Below are 15,440 nucleotides of genomic sequence, written 5' to 3' on the forward strand. Positions count from 1 at the left end.
TATAAATTCTGGACAATAATTAGTAATTATATAAGATGGCAAGCTGTTTTTTTTAAAGCAAATAAATATGCATTTTTGCTTGATTTACTATGTCCAATAAATATTTACATAATTGCATTCTAGTTACTCTCTAGCATATGTATTATACTATAAATATAGTATAATAAATAGTATAATAAATATACTCAGAACATGATTTTTAATTTTAATTATAATTGATATCTTTTTTTGCATTTTTACTACCTTCTCAATATAATTTCTTTTCTTTAAGCTGTATGACTGTCAAAACACCATTATTTTAAGGCTATCTACCTGTTAGCTTGATTTTTTATTTCATTATCAGCCATTAAGAAATAAACAGTAAATAAGAGAATCTAATTTTGTTAATGGAACTTAACTCTAGGCAATCCGAAAATAAGTAAACAAACCCTTGTCCCTCCAACAACCATAAACAGACTGTGAGAAGACTGCCAGAAAATACATCTCAGAAAACTGTTAGAAGTGCAAAAAGTCCATAAAGTAAAGCACATGGGTATGCAATCAGGAGCTGCTGTCCTTCCATAGCCAGTGCAGACGTAAAAATTTTGGAGGCTGACAAACTGCACCATCCAATAATAAACAGGGCTAACACAGTTCCTGGGGTCCCCCTAGGAGAAAACAAAACAAAACAAAACAACACAAAAGAAACATGACAGAGTCCACATATTACTAAGTGTAGCATCAAATCTTACCAAAATTAAGTTCATGTCATTGATGGGTAACACCCAATGGAAGAACCAAGAACTAACTGACATAATCCAAGTCAAGCATGGGAGCAAATGAAAATTGTAACTACAAACAGAAAAAAATGTGTTCAGCCTGGATAAAAGCTTCATCAGAAGTACTGCTAAGAGCACTGTACATTTACAAATAAATCTGGGCCTCCAGCAGATGCATCTGCTTAAGTTTAATATTAAATTTAGCCAAGTTTATAACGCAGAGAACAGATTTTAAGGGTGCCTTAGACACTCAGGAGAGGCTCTGAAAGGCTCACACCAGCTGGACGGGCAGAAAGGTCTCCCAGGAAAAAGCCTGACTGGCCTTTTAAAAAAGTGAGCACACTGAGCACAAAGTAAGGAGTGGGAAAAGAACCACCAAGGAAAAATATTTTGCTTATCTCGGCATCCTTCTCTGCACATTGAAAGGACTGTAAGTTTCCACCCTACCTCTTGGTGACAGCTGAGCCCATTTGAAGTTACACTGTGCCCCCTTCCAGGAGCAGGGAGGCCTGGAGAACTGATGATTATGGGACTATGGTTAAAAGCCCACTGAAATACTCCTGCAGATTACAGAGGGCTCACTATTAAACCCTGTGGGAACAAAATCTTGCCAATAAATAATGTTCCACATATGCTTTATTTGCACTCTATTTGCAGCCTGCTTCTGTAAAATGCATGAGATCATGTGCATAATACACTGCTGAAGCACATAATGAGATAGCTACTTTGCACACTTTAGCTCTGTCAGTCTCAAGGACTTGGAGAAAGAATAAACCTCTGCCACTTCCTAAAGGCCCTCCTGGCTCCCCACTCTCCCAAATCATCAGCATAACAGAAGCACAAGGGAAAAACTGACTGCGTATACATACTCAGGTAGGTCCTTTTATCAGAAATTATCTCCACTAATATAATTATTGCAACTAAACCATGATGAATAAATCTGTCCTTATGTAATTGACTTAGTTTACTTAATGCATTCACATCACATAAAATAGTTGATTTCCTAGCAATCCAGTCACCAGGCCAATAATGTACTTGGTGTTGCCAGCTCTTGGGCCTTTGAGGGAGGAAGGAAAGAATTGATTTCATGGTGACTCAGCACCTCATTGCAACTTCAACAAGTTAAAAATAAAACATTAAAGACCATGTGATTTAATATCCTCGGTTTAAGTGTTTTATAAACCAATATAGTGGCATTTAGGGAAATTCCACTGGGCTATGCAAAGCAAGTTGCTGGTCTCTCCTCCAAGGAGATGCTAAGTTGCTCACCTAAACAGTAAGCCAGAAATTCAGAGCTGGCAGGGATGGCTCTTTGAGCAGGTACCCTTGCTGGCAGAGGGATGGGATGCAATAGGAACATACTGTGCAATGACAATTTTCAGCTAACATGACTCTTTGGGGTCATTTTAGAGTTGTGGCTGCTCTGCCTTGCACTGAAGTCCAATGGCCTCTCATGGGCTGTTCCAGGACTGGCAGAGAGCAGGATGGAAAGGTGGCATAAAACAATCACATCAGGATCAAGAGGTACCTCTGTGCACTTACAAATTCGGTCCTCAATCTAACAATGTGATACTGCTAAAATGAATGGTTTGGCAGAGAGCTTTCTGTCTGGCATGAGGGTCAAATCCTCTAGATGGGAGAGGGGCAAAAAGCACAGGTCATGCTTACAGTGGCCAAGAGGAGTGGGGCTGTACTGGTGTGAGATTGAGATGGAGGGACACATGTGAGTGGACCAATTCCACTTCTCTTTCTCTCACATCCTGCAGATGCTGTCACCAAATGGGTTCTCTGTATCAGCTGGGTGTAAGAATTGCTATCTTGATGCTTACATTAACTTCCTTCACTGTTTAGTTAAGGAAGTAGCTTTACCACCCTGTTTGGGGATTTGATATTAAAGAATTGTTGTTGCTTTCTGCAGGAAAAAAGTCTATTGATATTTCTCCCAGAAAAAAAACCTAATAAACTTGGGCTCACACATGAGAACAGTATAGATGGACACAAACAAATCTAGTTCCATGCAAATTTGAGTAAGAGAACTGGTATTCTCCTTGGTACTATTTAGTACCCCAAACATTCCATATTTTGCTTTATTTATTTACAGGGAAATAGCTAATCATGAAAATTGAAAATTATTAGATTAGTATGTATCTTTGCCATAGATGAGTGCATTATCTTATGTATACTTTTGGTGAAAAAAAATCCAGATTATTTCTTTGGACTTTGAAATAGAAGTAATGTTTTTATAAATATTTTTAAAAATCATAAATGTATTGCTCTTTCTTTTACCATTTAAAATATTTTTTAAAATTAAAAAAAAAGAAATGTGTGTTGGATTTTAAAGTTGCCACTTAATTTTAATAGCATGTTTGCAATAATTAACCTTGGTACTTGATATGTTCAAGCAGTTTCATATACCAAATGAGAAAGGACTGCAGAACCCTGTCAATAGGTACTTAATGTTAGCAATTCATTTCAGAAATACCAGTTCATTTTTGTCAAGTCTATCACATTTTAGTATTTATAGATTTTCAAAAGATGGGCTTTCTGTAAATTCACAGCATTTTACAAACGTGTAGTGTCTGCCTGGGGACTCCATGTACAGAAAACAGTACCCAGCACAGTTGTAACAGCTGGTTTGGAATTCACCCCATCTGTCTTATGATTATGTATCTGCACATTTTATTAGGCTGGATTATTAAACAGGTTAATCAAGAAAATATGGGAAGTGTAGGAGAACAGAGAATAAACAGCTTCTTTAGTGTCATCATCCATCTTATCAAAGACAGTTCAGAAACACTTTAATACATGGGATATAGTCAGGTTAAGCCATCATAGCTTCTCAGAAACACGCAACAAGAATTTTTTCCAAAAATTCATTCCACCATATAATTTCCTTAAAATATAAATAAATAAATATGCACATATGTAAGAACAATGCTTTTCCAAAGAAAACAAACACGGGCATTTTCTCGTCCATCAGCAGCTAGGTTCCATATGTTACAGACTGGAGAGTTAAAAATATGCGAGAACAAAAAAGACTAAGGAGGGAAACCATCATTAATAACATGTTAACAATAGACAAATGCACTGCTCAAGGCCTTCAGGCAAGATCTGGAACTTGCTTGTACTTTGCTGTGTGTGAACAGGGAGATAAACACTGTGTCTCAAAGGGCTTCCTGAACGAGGAGAAATGAGAGGCTTGCCAAAAAGTTTCCTATTCAGAGAATATAACTGAACAACACCCCACATGTGCATAGATACTTACATCACTACACATTTGGTTTTTCAAAGTATTCTGTTTTTTTCAGGCTTGCACTTGCATAACTATACTTCAGAATATACAAGCCTGTCACAGACATCTTTTATGAAAATCCTTTTCTTAGGATTTTTTCCTGCTGAGAAGCTGAGAGGTTTCAGCAATAAAATGTAAACAATGGTTATCTGCTGCTCTGGAATGCAACAGGTCCATCTGTGATTGGCCCATCTTGGATGTTTACAATTAATGGCCAACCACAGCCCAGTTAGCTTGGACTCTCTGTCCGAGCCACAGACCATTGTTATTCATTCCATTCTATTCTTAGCTAGCCTTCTCAGGTGAACCCTTTCCTTCTATTTCTTTTTAGTATAGTTATAATGTAATATATATATATCATAAAATAATAAATCAAGCCTTCTGAACATGAAGTCAAAAACTTTTGTCTCTTCCCTCATCCAAGAATCCCCTGTGAACACTGTCACACAAGTCTACTTATATCTTGTCCGAATTCTCCACATCATTAAGGGTAACTTGGCTATTTCATTCTGTCCTACAGAAGTCAGTAGGAAAGTAAACATAAAGATGGGAGGCCAGATGCTATGAACAAAAAAGAGGCAAGAGAACTAGCTATATAAGGCCAAAGTTCAGCAATTGCTTTTAAAATTGATACCTGAGTTTGGCTCTGCAAAACAAAAATCACATCTGAAGCTGCTGCAAAAATCAAAAGCACTCCCAGTCCAAATGGAATGAAGTGGAATTGAAGACTCATCTAAATTAATGCATACAGCCCTCTCAAATACAGTCCAGTTTTGTCTGTTTCCACCTAAACATAAAATCAAACTGGTGTTACAGTTTTAGAAACCAAAATTTACTACACGACCACATATAAAATGTTTTGCACAACGCCAGCCACCTGACTTACTGTCCTTCACAGGACTCCCACTGCCATAGGCTGGTACTTACTGCAGAGAGAAGAGAACTGCAGCAGAGGACAGGAGGACCATGGGCAGCAGGCAGTAGCCCAGCACACTTGCAACACAGCCGGGAGAGACTCCCGAGACGCTCATCAGGTTCAGCAGGGCATGCATGCCAAGGCACCCGATGGCACTCATCCCGTACACGTAGCCAAAATGAACTTTCCCTGCCTAGGATAAATAAGAGGAAGCATGAGCTGGCAGAGGTGAGCAGTGATCACTAAGTGCTAGCAGAAGACAGATTTAGGTTTACGTTTGTTATTTCTTGTTGACACTTTCTCTCTGCTTCACCTGCATCAGTTCAGTTGTGAACCACAGATGATACATTTGAGTGATTTTTGCATAAAAATAATTCCAAGGTGCAATTGACAAAATGTGCTTGTTGCTAACTTAAAGTTACAAGGCTGATTCTCACTTACTTATGGGGCTCTGAACACAACTGGAATTGGTTGAGAGATTTGGGAAAGTTTAAGTGGCAACAAACTAAGAGGAAATTATGGAAAGCACATTTTAGTCATTAAAAATCAGTTTAGGCTCAGGAAACATCTTTTCAATAAGTGTATATGGGGCTGTGAAAAAGTGTCCTAAGTAACATGATGACTCAGGTTACCTGATGTGCTTCACATTTTATTACAAACCTTCAGCTATAAACAGGTATGCAAAAAATTGGGAAAATTTTGCTTAAATTATGGTGGTTTTCAGGGCAAATGTGACTGGTTTTTCCCTTGACTACCATGAGAAGGATACATTTCTGTGCTTAGACCAACACAACATGTTCATTTCAACATAAAACTCAGCGGTAACTGTCAGCTTATGTTCGTTTTTTGTTCTAAAAAATGAAAAAAATCACAGATTTTTTTCCCTTCTAGGTTTTATTCCTTTGTTTGAATTTATTGCCTATGAAAGGTACCAGCCTGGCAGCCTAGAGCTTGATGTTTTCTAATTTATACACAAAGCTAGTAAAACAGGCAACTGTGGCCACAACACCACCAATTCCTTCATCTCCTGCCATCATTTTGAAGGATCCCTCCAGGCATAAGGGCATTGTTCACTCCCCAAAATAAACCATCACAAAAGACTGTTAAATATGTTTTTGTCTCTCTCTCAAGCTTCTAACAAATTAAATGCTGAAAGTCAGCTATGCAATACTGTCATTTTCACATCTGTACATGAGATAAACATTCATAAATCAGAAATCTATTTTTTTTCTTGGAACTTTGAATCCTAATGATAGAATGCACCTGTGAAGGAGAAAGTTCAGACCTAGAACTTAACCATTAACTTAGAACCATGAGTGAACTTCTCAAATGAAGGACCACTATGCATCACCTTCCTGACATATAATAAGGTGTATGCAGACACATAAAACACAAGTGCGCTTGTTCATACACACACACACACACACACACACACACACACACACACACACACACATTATATATCATATATATAGATATATTGAGTATGACAAACCCCAGAAGACTCAAAACTAATAGAAGGTCTCTGTTTCCTAATAATGCTGTGGCTTATGGTTGGATTCTGTTGAGACAGATTAAGTGGAAACATGCTGAAGCTTGTATCATGTTTTGTGATGCTAGTTTATCTTCCATGATGGCTAAGGAGGATTGAGAAGATCTCTGGCTTTACTTATCCCTACATTTTAATGAAATCTGGGGGAAATCAACTTTGAGGACCCTTTTCTGACCTCTCTTTCTGTATCCATGCATGTGGAAATCGATCACTGGATGCCAGCAGTATTTGAGCTGGACAGACATAAAGCAGCAGCATGGAGAAGGCCTGGTGATGACACAGCTTGGAAGTCCTGATGCTTCAGGCTGGTGGCAGCTCACCAGCTCTTGTTGGAGAGCAGTTCATGAATGTGAAATGCAACCTGAGTTAATAAGACCTGACTTTACATCAGCACCATTATCCTGTCTGCACTCTGACCTGGCTCACTGCTGAGCTCTCCTCTGCCCCCAGTCCTCAAGGCTAAGTCAGGACCAGCCAGGTTGCCTATATATCCTTCCAGCATCCTGGCCTTTTCCCCATTTCTGTCTTCCACCATAAAGACTGATCTATTCCTGAAATCACAGCAAAAGAAATCTTCCTACTTAGGTACAGACTTTTTTTGCCGGCATTTGCATACTAGTGGTATAAAATAATCAGGGAAAATTGCTTGAACAAATAAAAGTAATGATAGCTAGAGATAATGTGGGAGAGCAATACTATCTCAGATGATTATCAACTAGAACTCCAGTCATTAAGGATATACAGTAAGTTTAACACTCACAATGGTTTGGGGCAGCCTTTGCTATAAACCAAGTTCTGTCTCAAAACAGATGCATGAACTACAAGATATATTTTAGACTGTTTCAGTATATATAACTGTTCTACACAGCACTATTTATTTATTAGCTTAGTTTAAGATTTAAAAAAAATCCTGAGCCAGAGATGAAGGAAGCACTAGCACCAGCACCTAGCTGAGATCTCTGGTTGGTGAAATGTTGGATTTGTGGTGCAAGCATGTGAGAGAAGTAAAAAAAAAAAAAAAAAAAAAAGCAGCTGAACTTGTTGGTTCCGATTTTATTCTTACTTAACATATGTAAATATATTGACTCACACACATGGGAATACTCCCAGTTCACAGTGATGTAAGCAAAACCAGAATCAGGCTTGATTAGTCTGACAGGCTTTGATGAATGGAAAGAGCTAAATTTGTCCTGTGGAAGGAGCAAGGTTAGCAGAAAGTGAGACTGTGTTCTTGCTTGCATCTGCCTGGAGTGGGTGCTACCACCGTTGGCTGGAGAGGATGGGGAAATCTGATTTCATTCAAATGACAGAATAAAATGCAAAGCAGCTGAGACTTGGGCTTCTGCTAAATTTGGGGCTGCCATTGTTTCTCTATCTACAATGGAGCTGCCCTGTTTTACACTAAGGTGAGGAAGAACAAGTCCTGCTGCCAGGCTAGCAGCACTTTCCTCTTTTTCTCTGAAAGGACTGCTACCCTTTGAAGAATATCTTTGCATAATTTTCCATAGTTAAAAAGCTGAAACTAAAGAAAATGTATACGTTATTTTTAGAAACAAGCTCTCAACCAAATTATGTTCCTGGTGCTATCAGAAGATACTTATTTAAGTACAGAAGGATATCATAGTTTACACAGCTGAAGAGACACGTTAGTATTCAAATACATCTGAGATAAAATGGTAGCCTGAATTTCTAAGATAAACCCAAAGGCTTACTGCTGGGAAGTTATGGAACAAAAACACTGGATTGTGTCAGAGGTATTCTGCTGCCCTAAAACTGGAGCATTGAAAATACTTGGCTTTCTAATGACACCTAAAATGCATAGTATCTCAGCAAAAATATGATAATTAAAATAATTTATTTCAATAATAATAGTTTAATATTCATTATAACTGTTGGCTATTCAGGAAGAAAAGTCAACAGGAAACATTTTTTCCGTTCTTTCTTTTAGCTTTCCTTTCATTTTCTTGATTATAATTAATTCAACTTTCTCTTTTTACTACCCTCATACATTTATTTCTCCAGGTGGAAAATAGCCTGTCTTCTCTAGCTTCCCACCTTCTTTTCATTTTATTCCCTTTCCTCCTGCCCTTCCACCCTTTTAAAAGATTTTTATTTTTATGGGAACATAAATAATAATGCTACTTGCCATTTATATAGCAGTTTGCACATTCAAGGTACTGCATTGACATTACAAATTGAGTAAGAACTTTCAAGAATCTTCTGATTCAGCACTATTTATCACAGAGGAAATGGAAAATTAGAGCCCCTTTACTGACCTTTGCAGGGCAGTAAAGCCCTTCCCAGAAAGTCCCCCCTTACTGCTGTCTGATGAATTGCTGTTGGCAGTCAGGGCTGTACTTCAGCAACACGGGAGAGCCCCCGTTGCCAGGGGGCTCCAGATGAATTTGGAGTTCTGCACAACCCTGTTAACTTTGCTCCTGTAGGAAAGCTACATTCATACAGAAGAAGGAGGTCAAATACAGGCTACTATATTTTTTTAAGCAGAACAAAGAATATAAAATAAGAATACAAAATAGGTACTAGCAAAATTTATAGGAAGGCATTGCAAATTTAAGGGGGTGAGCAGAAAAAGACTGTTTCAATTTCTTTTTTCTCTAATTATTCTAGTTGTATAAAAATTTTTTTTTTAGTCTATCTGTCTCTGCACTCTCTAAAATAACATTGAAAGAAGACAATTCCGAAGAAGTAGCAAGAGTGTTAGAAAAACTGGGCTGGCATGCTATTCCTTTTTATTCCCTCCTTTAAAACCTGTTCAGAGCCTTTCCAGATTATATATGGCACAGATCTGTCCTTTTGTTCATATAAAATCCCACCCTAAAATGGTGTGGTCTCCTCTTTCCACTGGAAGTAATACATCACTTTAGCTGTGTCACCTTTACATTACATTTAAATTTTAAGCAGGTGCTTTGAAAGTAGGAAGAATTTTTAACACATAATCCCCGAATAACTGGCAGCAAATGACTCTTTCTATGCTGGTACTACATCTTCTGCAGTTTCACACTCATTATCACCTAGGCATGAGCTTGTTAGAAAAGAAATCCCTGAAGATTTCTACGACATCCTACCATCAGCAATGTTGCTCCAAGGGCCAAACAGAAAACCATAGGTCCAGTGAGGTCTGTCTCGTTCATAATGCTGCCATCTGCAGGCTTCATTGGGTTTAGAACTGTTAATGTTTTCTGCCATATATGCTCAAAATTGATCCCAAGTTCTGCAACAAGAAATTTCAGGATTTCGTTAATTGCTCACAAGAAAACAACACTTTTACAAAACTCCATTAGACACCACAAAACTACAAACAAATGCTTCAGTGAAGATAATATTGTAGGATGACGTACTCTGTATTAGGAACATAATGTCCCTGCTATGTACTCAGTATATTTGAGAGTCAGCTTTCATTCTAAATTGGAATATTAATGTATTAAGTCTGATTTTAGTCAGTGAAGCAAAAAATGGCCGCAGCGTTTTTGAGTTAATATTTGTTTTTCCTATATTTAAAACGCACATATCTAATGCCACACTAGCAGAGATGTTGAGAAACACATTAATTAACAATAACTGCAGAATTTAAGATACTCTGCAACACTGAGGACAGAGATATATACTTTAATTCTGGAAAATCTGACAAGAAATGTGTCTTAAGCCTGAACTGCCAAAAGCACTTAAAAATGACATTTGTTCATTCAAGGCAAGTTTATACTACTTTATACAGTGCTTTATAAGCTTAGGGGTTTGTAATGTGGTTGTTTTTTGGTTTTTTGGGGGTTTTTTGGGTGGCAGATATTTGCATTTGAAAAGTAATTAGTGAGACCCCAAGAAACAGAAGAAAATTCTGTCCCATTAAAGGTGATGGGAATGCTGCCATTAACTTTGCTGGGGCAAATCTTTATCTTATAACTTCTGGAGAAACATTTCATATTGCACGAGTAATCATCTTCCCTGAGATTCTCCAGTAAGGGGAAAATTAGGTTCAGATCTGCTGGCAAAATGGCTGAGACTGACAATGAGTTAGATCTGTTAGGAAAGCCAATTCTTTACCTTGTTCCACCTCTCCATCATCTTGAGCTCAGTCAAAACACTGCATATATAAAGCTATTCTGCATTAAAATGTGTGGGTTTGGTCAGATTTATGTGGTACACAGATAGGAATATCTCTAAAGCCTTGCAGATCACAAGCAGTTGTATTACAACATCCTTGTCCCAGGGTGAACCACATGGGGAGTTAAATGGTTGGGGGTTTTAGAGGTAGAGATCTAGCAGTTATCTATATCAAACAGAATGATCTTGCTGGCTTTAAGGCAGTAGTAGTCCCTTTTGAGTAGCTAAAACTCCAGCTGCCTTCCAGTATGCAAACTAGCAGGCTGAATATGCTCATTTTACATTATGCTGAAATAATTACAGACAAATTCTCCCTTTTTTTTTTCCTAATACAGCACAAGTATTTTACTAGCGACAAAATCAGCCACTAGCATTAGAATGGTCAATCATCATAAAGAACGGCATTGCTCATACAGTTAAATGATCAACTAATTGGAACTGAAAGCAGCTTTCTCAATTCCTTCCCCACTGAAACAAGCCACTTAGCATCTGCAAACTCCTAAATCTATTACTAGATACGCAAAAAAAGATGATTATCCATCTTCATTAGTTATAGATTTTCCAATATGAACAGAGGATAAACGCAAGAGGGGAAACAATTTTGGAAACGTGAATGAATGCAAAACTATTGTTCTGCTGTCATCTAGCGGTGGCACAGCATATCTGCTCTAGGCCACAAGGCTGCAGGAATCCAGGGTGGATTCGAAGGAGAAAACGCAGGTTTGGCCGCCAGGAGCTTTGGCTGAAGCTCACAGAGCGAGGCTTGCCAGTTCTGCTGCAGTTTCTGTAGTGAGTTCCATCCTCTAGCTGGCAGAGAAAAGTTACAGGCACCCCCAGGAATCCTGCATGTTGTCTGCGGGACTAGTTGTGTTACAGATACATATTATAATATTGGCTTTTCACAAATATTGAAATAGATTTTATATGCGTAATGTTAAAGTAACTTTGTTATAATGATATAATTTTATTTCTGTTGTTAATTAAGCTAAGACATAGTAGTGAAATAGCTGATATAATATACTTGTGTTAAAACACCTGCTTAGATGAGATAACATCCAAGGAACATGTGAAGAAAACACCTGCTACAGATATGCCAACTATCAGCACTCACCATCTGAAGACAGCGTGAGCCAGAGCCAAAACTGAAAATAATGATAAAAAAAGACTAAAAGCACAACCAAAGAATACACATGCTCTAAAAAGGCAAATCCGAAGAGGAGATATGCTAAACAATTCTTAGAACATGCAAACTAGTTTGAAGGAAAAGTTTACTATTCATAAGAGTCTATGAATATGCAAGAGGCTGATGTGAGGGACAAGGTATTTGAAGGGTGTCCCCAAAGATAACAGCGTGCTCCTGGCTGAGTGCCGAGGTACATCCAGCCCCAATAACCTTTGCTCTGTAGTCCTTGTCTCCTATTGTCCTTTATTAAACTTTTTAAACTTTCACAAGAGGGTGAATGTGTTTTTCACAGTTTTACCTTCTAGCAAAGGAGGTTCCTCGTCAAATCCGTCAACGTAACCCAGCTGGGAAGGAGCGTCGGGGCTGCAGGCTGGCTGCAGGATGCTGCCCGAGTAGCTCTGCTGCGGGGACAGCAGCATGTCTGATGGCACAAACGCCCCGCCTGCAGGCTGCTCCTCTGCCTGGCGCCTGGGACAAGGAGCAAAGCACGAACTCATAGCTACAGTGAGAAACGTCTGTTACAGATGGATAATGAGACGATTGGCTCTCGCAATTAAGGGATAATTATTGTGTGAATATTAAGAAAAGTTTAGTGATGTGTAGTTCTGCTGTTGTAGTTTAGATGTCCTCTGCTCTCCTCATAGTTCCCTTTTCCCCCTGTATTGTTGCCATCAGACAGCTGGGGTAGTCTAGGACAGGTAAAAAGAAGGGGGGCACATGTGTCCCTTGCATGGGGCAGTTGGGAATGGAAAAGCTTGCTGCTTAGGGGCTGCGGCATGGCAACACCTGACCTACAATCAAGTTACAAGAAAGCAGTTTCCCCCAAAAAATGACAAAGAAGAGCTGACTGACAGACGTCGGGAGTGGCCAGGGTTAGCTGATGCAACCCCCAGGAGTATAAAAGACTGAGCATCCACCTTGAAGATGAACTGGCCACATGGTGTGTACTAGGGGCAGTTCCCAGTGCTGCAGCTTTTTCCTTATGTAGTCCTTTTGATGTATTTTTGTCAAGGTTTAATAAACCTTTTTAAATTTTCAAAGTGAGCAGTTGTTTCTTATATGTCTTAGATCTATTCACCATGTTCCACCTACTTTACAGCTATTTTCAGTGTGGGGAACCTGGATTTTTTCTGAGTCCAGTCCTCGCTGTGGGTAATGAGAGCTGAACTGCTGCCTGTGCCTTTGCAGCTCCCTCTGCCTGCCGGGACCCTGCAGCCCCCATAGCCACTGCCACTGCCACATCCAGGCACTTGGGGCTTCTTTCCCCAGCAGCCTGGCGACACTCCTCAGATAGGTCCATACTGCTAATGAAAGAGCCATACATTTAAATTTTTCCTTGAATCTCGGAAGGATCCTCAAGAATTTCCTGCAATATGCGGCCTAAATTTCACATGAATTACATGAAGCTCAGTTACTCCTGTCAGGTAAACAAGCTGTAAGACCTCTACTAATAAAAGTAGCACAAAATCAAATCCTTTAAAAAGAAAAAAATCACTTATAAACATTCTGCCTTTCTGAAAGTTTAGATGATGTCTCAAACTTCTTTCCTGCTCCTGCAAGCCCCAAAGCCGGCCCCAGAACCACCATCTGTTGAAGAGGGAAGCTGAAGCAACACCCACACTTACTTTCTGCTTTCACAGGGGTTTTTGTCTGAGCCATAGCTGTTGCAACCTTCTTCCTGGTCCTCTATGGTATAATTAGACTGGTAAAAGTCGATGTGAAACTGCTCAAAACTTGACATTCTGGTTGGAAAAAATGATTGCAAATATCATAAATAGCCTTTACAACAAGCCAAAAATCTATATTTTGAACTGCCCTAAACTTAAATTAAAATAGCAAACTGTAAAGCCCCAAACTCAAGAGAATTTTTCTGTAGAAGCTCATGATAATTTGGAAGTGACACAAAAAAGACCATTTAATTCCTTTAGCTGTAACAAGAGGGATTAATCTGCTTTTACTGGAAATTACAGTATATTAATTTAAAAGTGGTATATCAGACTTCCTATCTCAATATTGTTACCAAAAATAATGCAATTTTGAAGGAAGATATATATCTACAAAATATTTTTTAAACAGTTCATTTTCCTACTTTCAATAAAAAAATTGTGACCCTATGTCAATGTTTAAAAATGAAGGTTTTAGGAAGTACTTAGGATTTCAAAAACAATTACTATTTACAATGTTTTGCAATATTATATATGACTGTAATAAAACAATAGGAAAAAATCCCAGGTTTGTTTACAAAATCTGTGATTTCTGTTCAAGGACACAGCTGGCACATCAGTGGTAGCAGAGCCACATTCTCACTGGGCAGCAACATGACTGGTAAAAGACAGCATACTAGATGTTTGAATTGGATCAATGATTGGATGATTCCTCAGTGAAAAGATATGCTAAAGAATATATTTCCTTCCTACTGCATGTGTTTCCCCACTTGGCTAGCACTTAGGTAGTTAAGCCCTTAAAACCCACAGAGAAGTTACATAACCTGACTGAAAACCATAGCCATATCCAACTTAGATTTTCATGTGAGATATTCATCTCTCCTAACATTTCTCTTTTTTTTCACTTTTGTCCTCATTTCCAACTTTCCAAATGCCATTGGCAAAATATGCTTTGGACCTCGCAGTTATTCTTAGAGTTATCTCAATATTTATCAAGCACACTCTGCTTATGGGAAAGATCTTTGCAAATCTCTTTGTAAGATAAAAGTGATAAAGATTACTATTTCATCAGGGACCTTAAAATGCTGCATATTAGAATTTTTGATTTTTTTCCCCATTATCAGTCTAATCTTTTGGGACTTACTTCCTTATTTTACCTAGAGTTCAAAGTAGAAAATGCTCTTATATTATTTTCTTAACTCCTGATCAATTGCAGGTTTTCAAAGTAATTTTTACATTTTAAATATTGATTAATAGAAATTATTTTACCAAGCTATTTACTGTGGCTTTATTTGGAACTGCACACCATTTAGTCATTCTTTCAATGAAGATTTCACACAGGGCATGTTTTAAGAAACTTTAGTTGGTAGCTCTACCTCAATAGTTCAATTCTAGTAAGTATTTAATGTCCTTTTCTGTCACTATACAGAATGAAATAATTGCTTAACCAGGTAGGGTTAACAGAGTTCAGAAAAGATAAATTTATTTTCCAAAAGAATTTAGAGTTAAGGTTACTTACGTTTTAATATATTTGGTGAAAACTCCAGTCTGTTGAATTTACATGTTGAAGAAGACCTAAAATATCCTCTTGCTTCAACAGGGATGAGCTTAGTGCTATTTATAAGATTCTAAATTTGATATTTGAACAGATGCACATGAAGGAAAAAAACCTCACAACCTGTCAATATCAGGGCCAGCATTTAAGAAGAGCTAACAACAATGGGCAGAGAAGGGTAGGAACCTTCGAGGAAAAATGAACAAAATGAACAAATATTGTTCCATATATTTCAACTCAATAATCTAGATTCCCTCTGAAGTAAGTATTTATGAAGATCTTGGTGGAGCCCTCATTAGCTGAGCTGTTGGACATTAAAAAGGGTAATACTACCTGTTAAAGCAGAGGGCTGAATACACTTATTTGAGGGTGTGTTTCCAGCAGCCAGAGCCCTGGAATGG

The 15,440-nt window shown here is 38.2% G+C and overlaps 1 protein-coding gene across 1 annotated transcript; it reads right to left on the reverse strand.

Annotated features, from left to right (window-relative positions):
- Nucleotides 1-234: 234 nt before the first annotated feature.
- YIPF7 (Yip1 domain family member 7) lies at nt 235-15,031 on the reverse strand. The gene is made up of 6 exons (XM_054295789.1): nt 15,004-15,031; nt 13,446-13,562; nt 12,119-12,288; nt 9,605-9,750; nt 4,978-5,159; nt 235-647 (listed from the first exon to the last, which is right to left on the reverse strand). The coding sequence occupies exons 2-6, from the start codon at nt 13,559-13,561 to the stop codon at nt 485-487; spliced, it is 777 nt and encodes a 258-aa protein (XP_054151764.1). The 5' UTR covers nt 13,562; nt 15,004-15,031; the 3' UTR covers nt 235-484.
- Between the last annotated feature and the right edge of the window lie 409 nt (nt 15,032-15,440).

Source organism: Melozone crissalis, unplaced genomic scaffold (assembly GCF_028551555.1).
Source record: "Melozone crissalis strain CALT ecotype California unplaced genomic scaffold, PUWL_Pcris_2 ptg000006l_1, whole genome shotgun sequence".
Taxonomy (NCBI): Eukaryota; Metazoa; Chordata; class Aves; order Passeriformes; family Passerellidae; genus Melozone; species Melozone crissalis.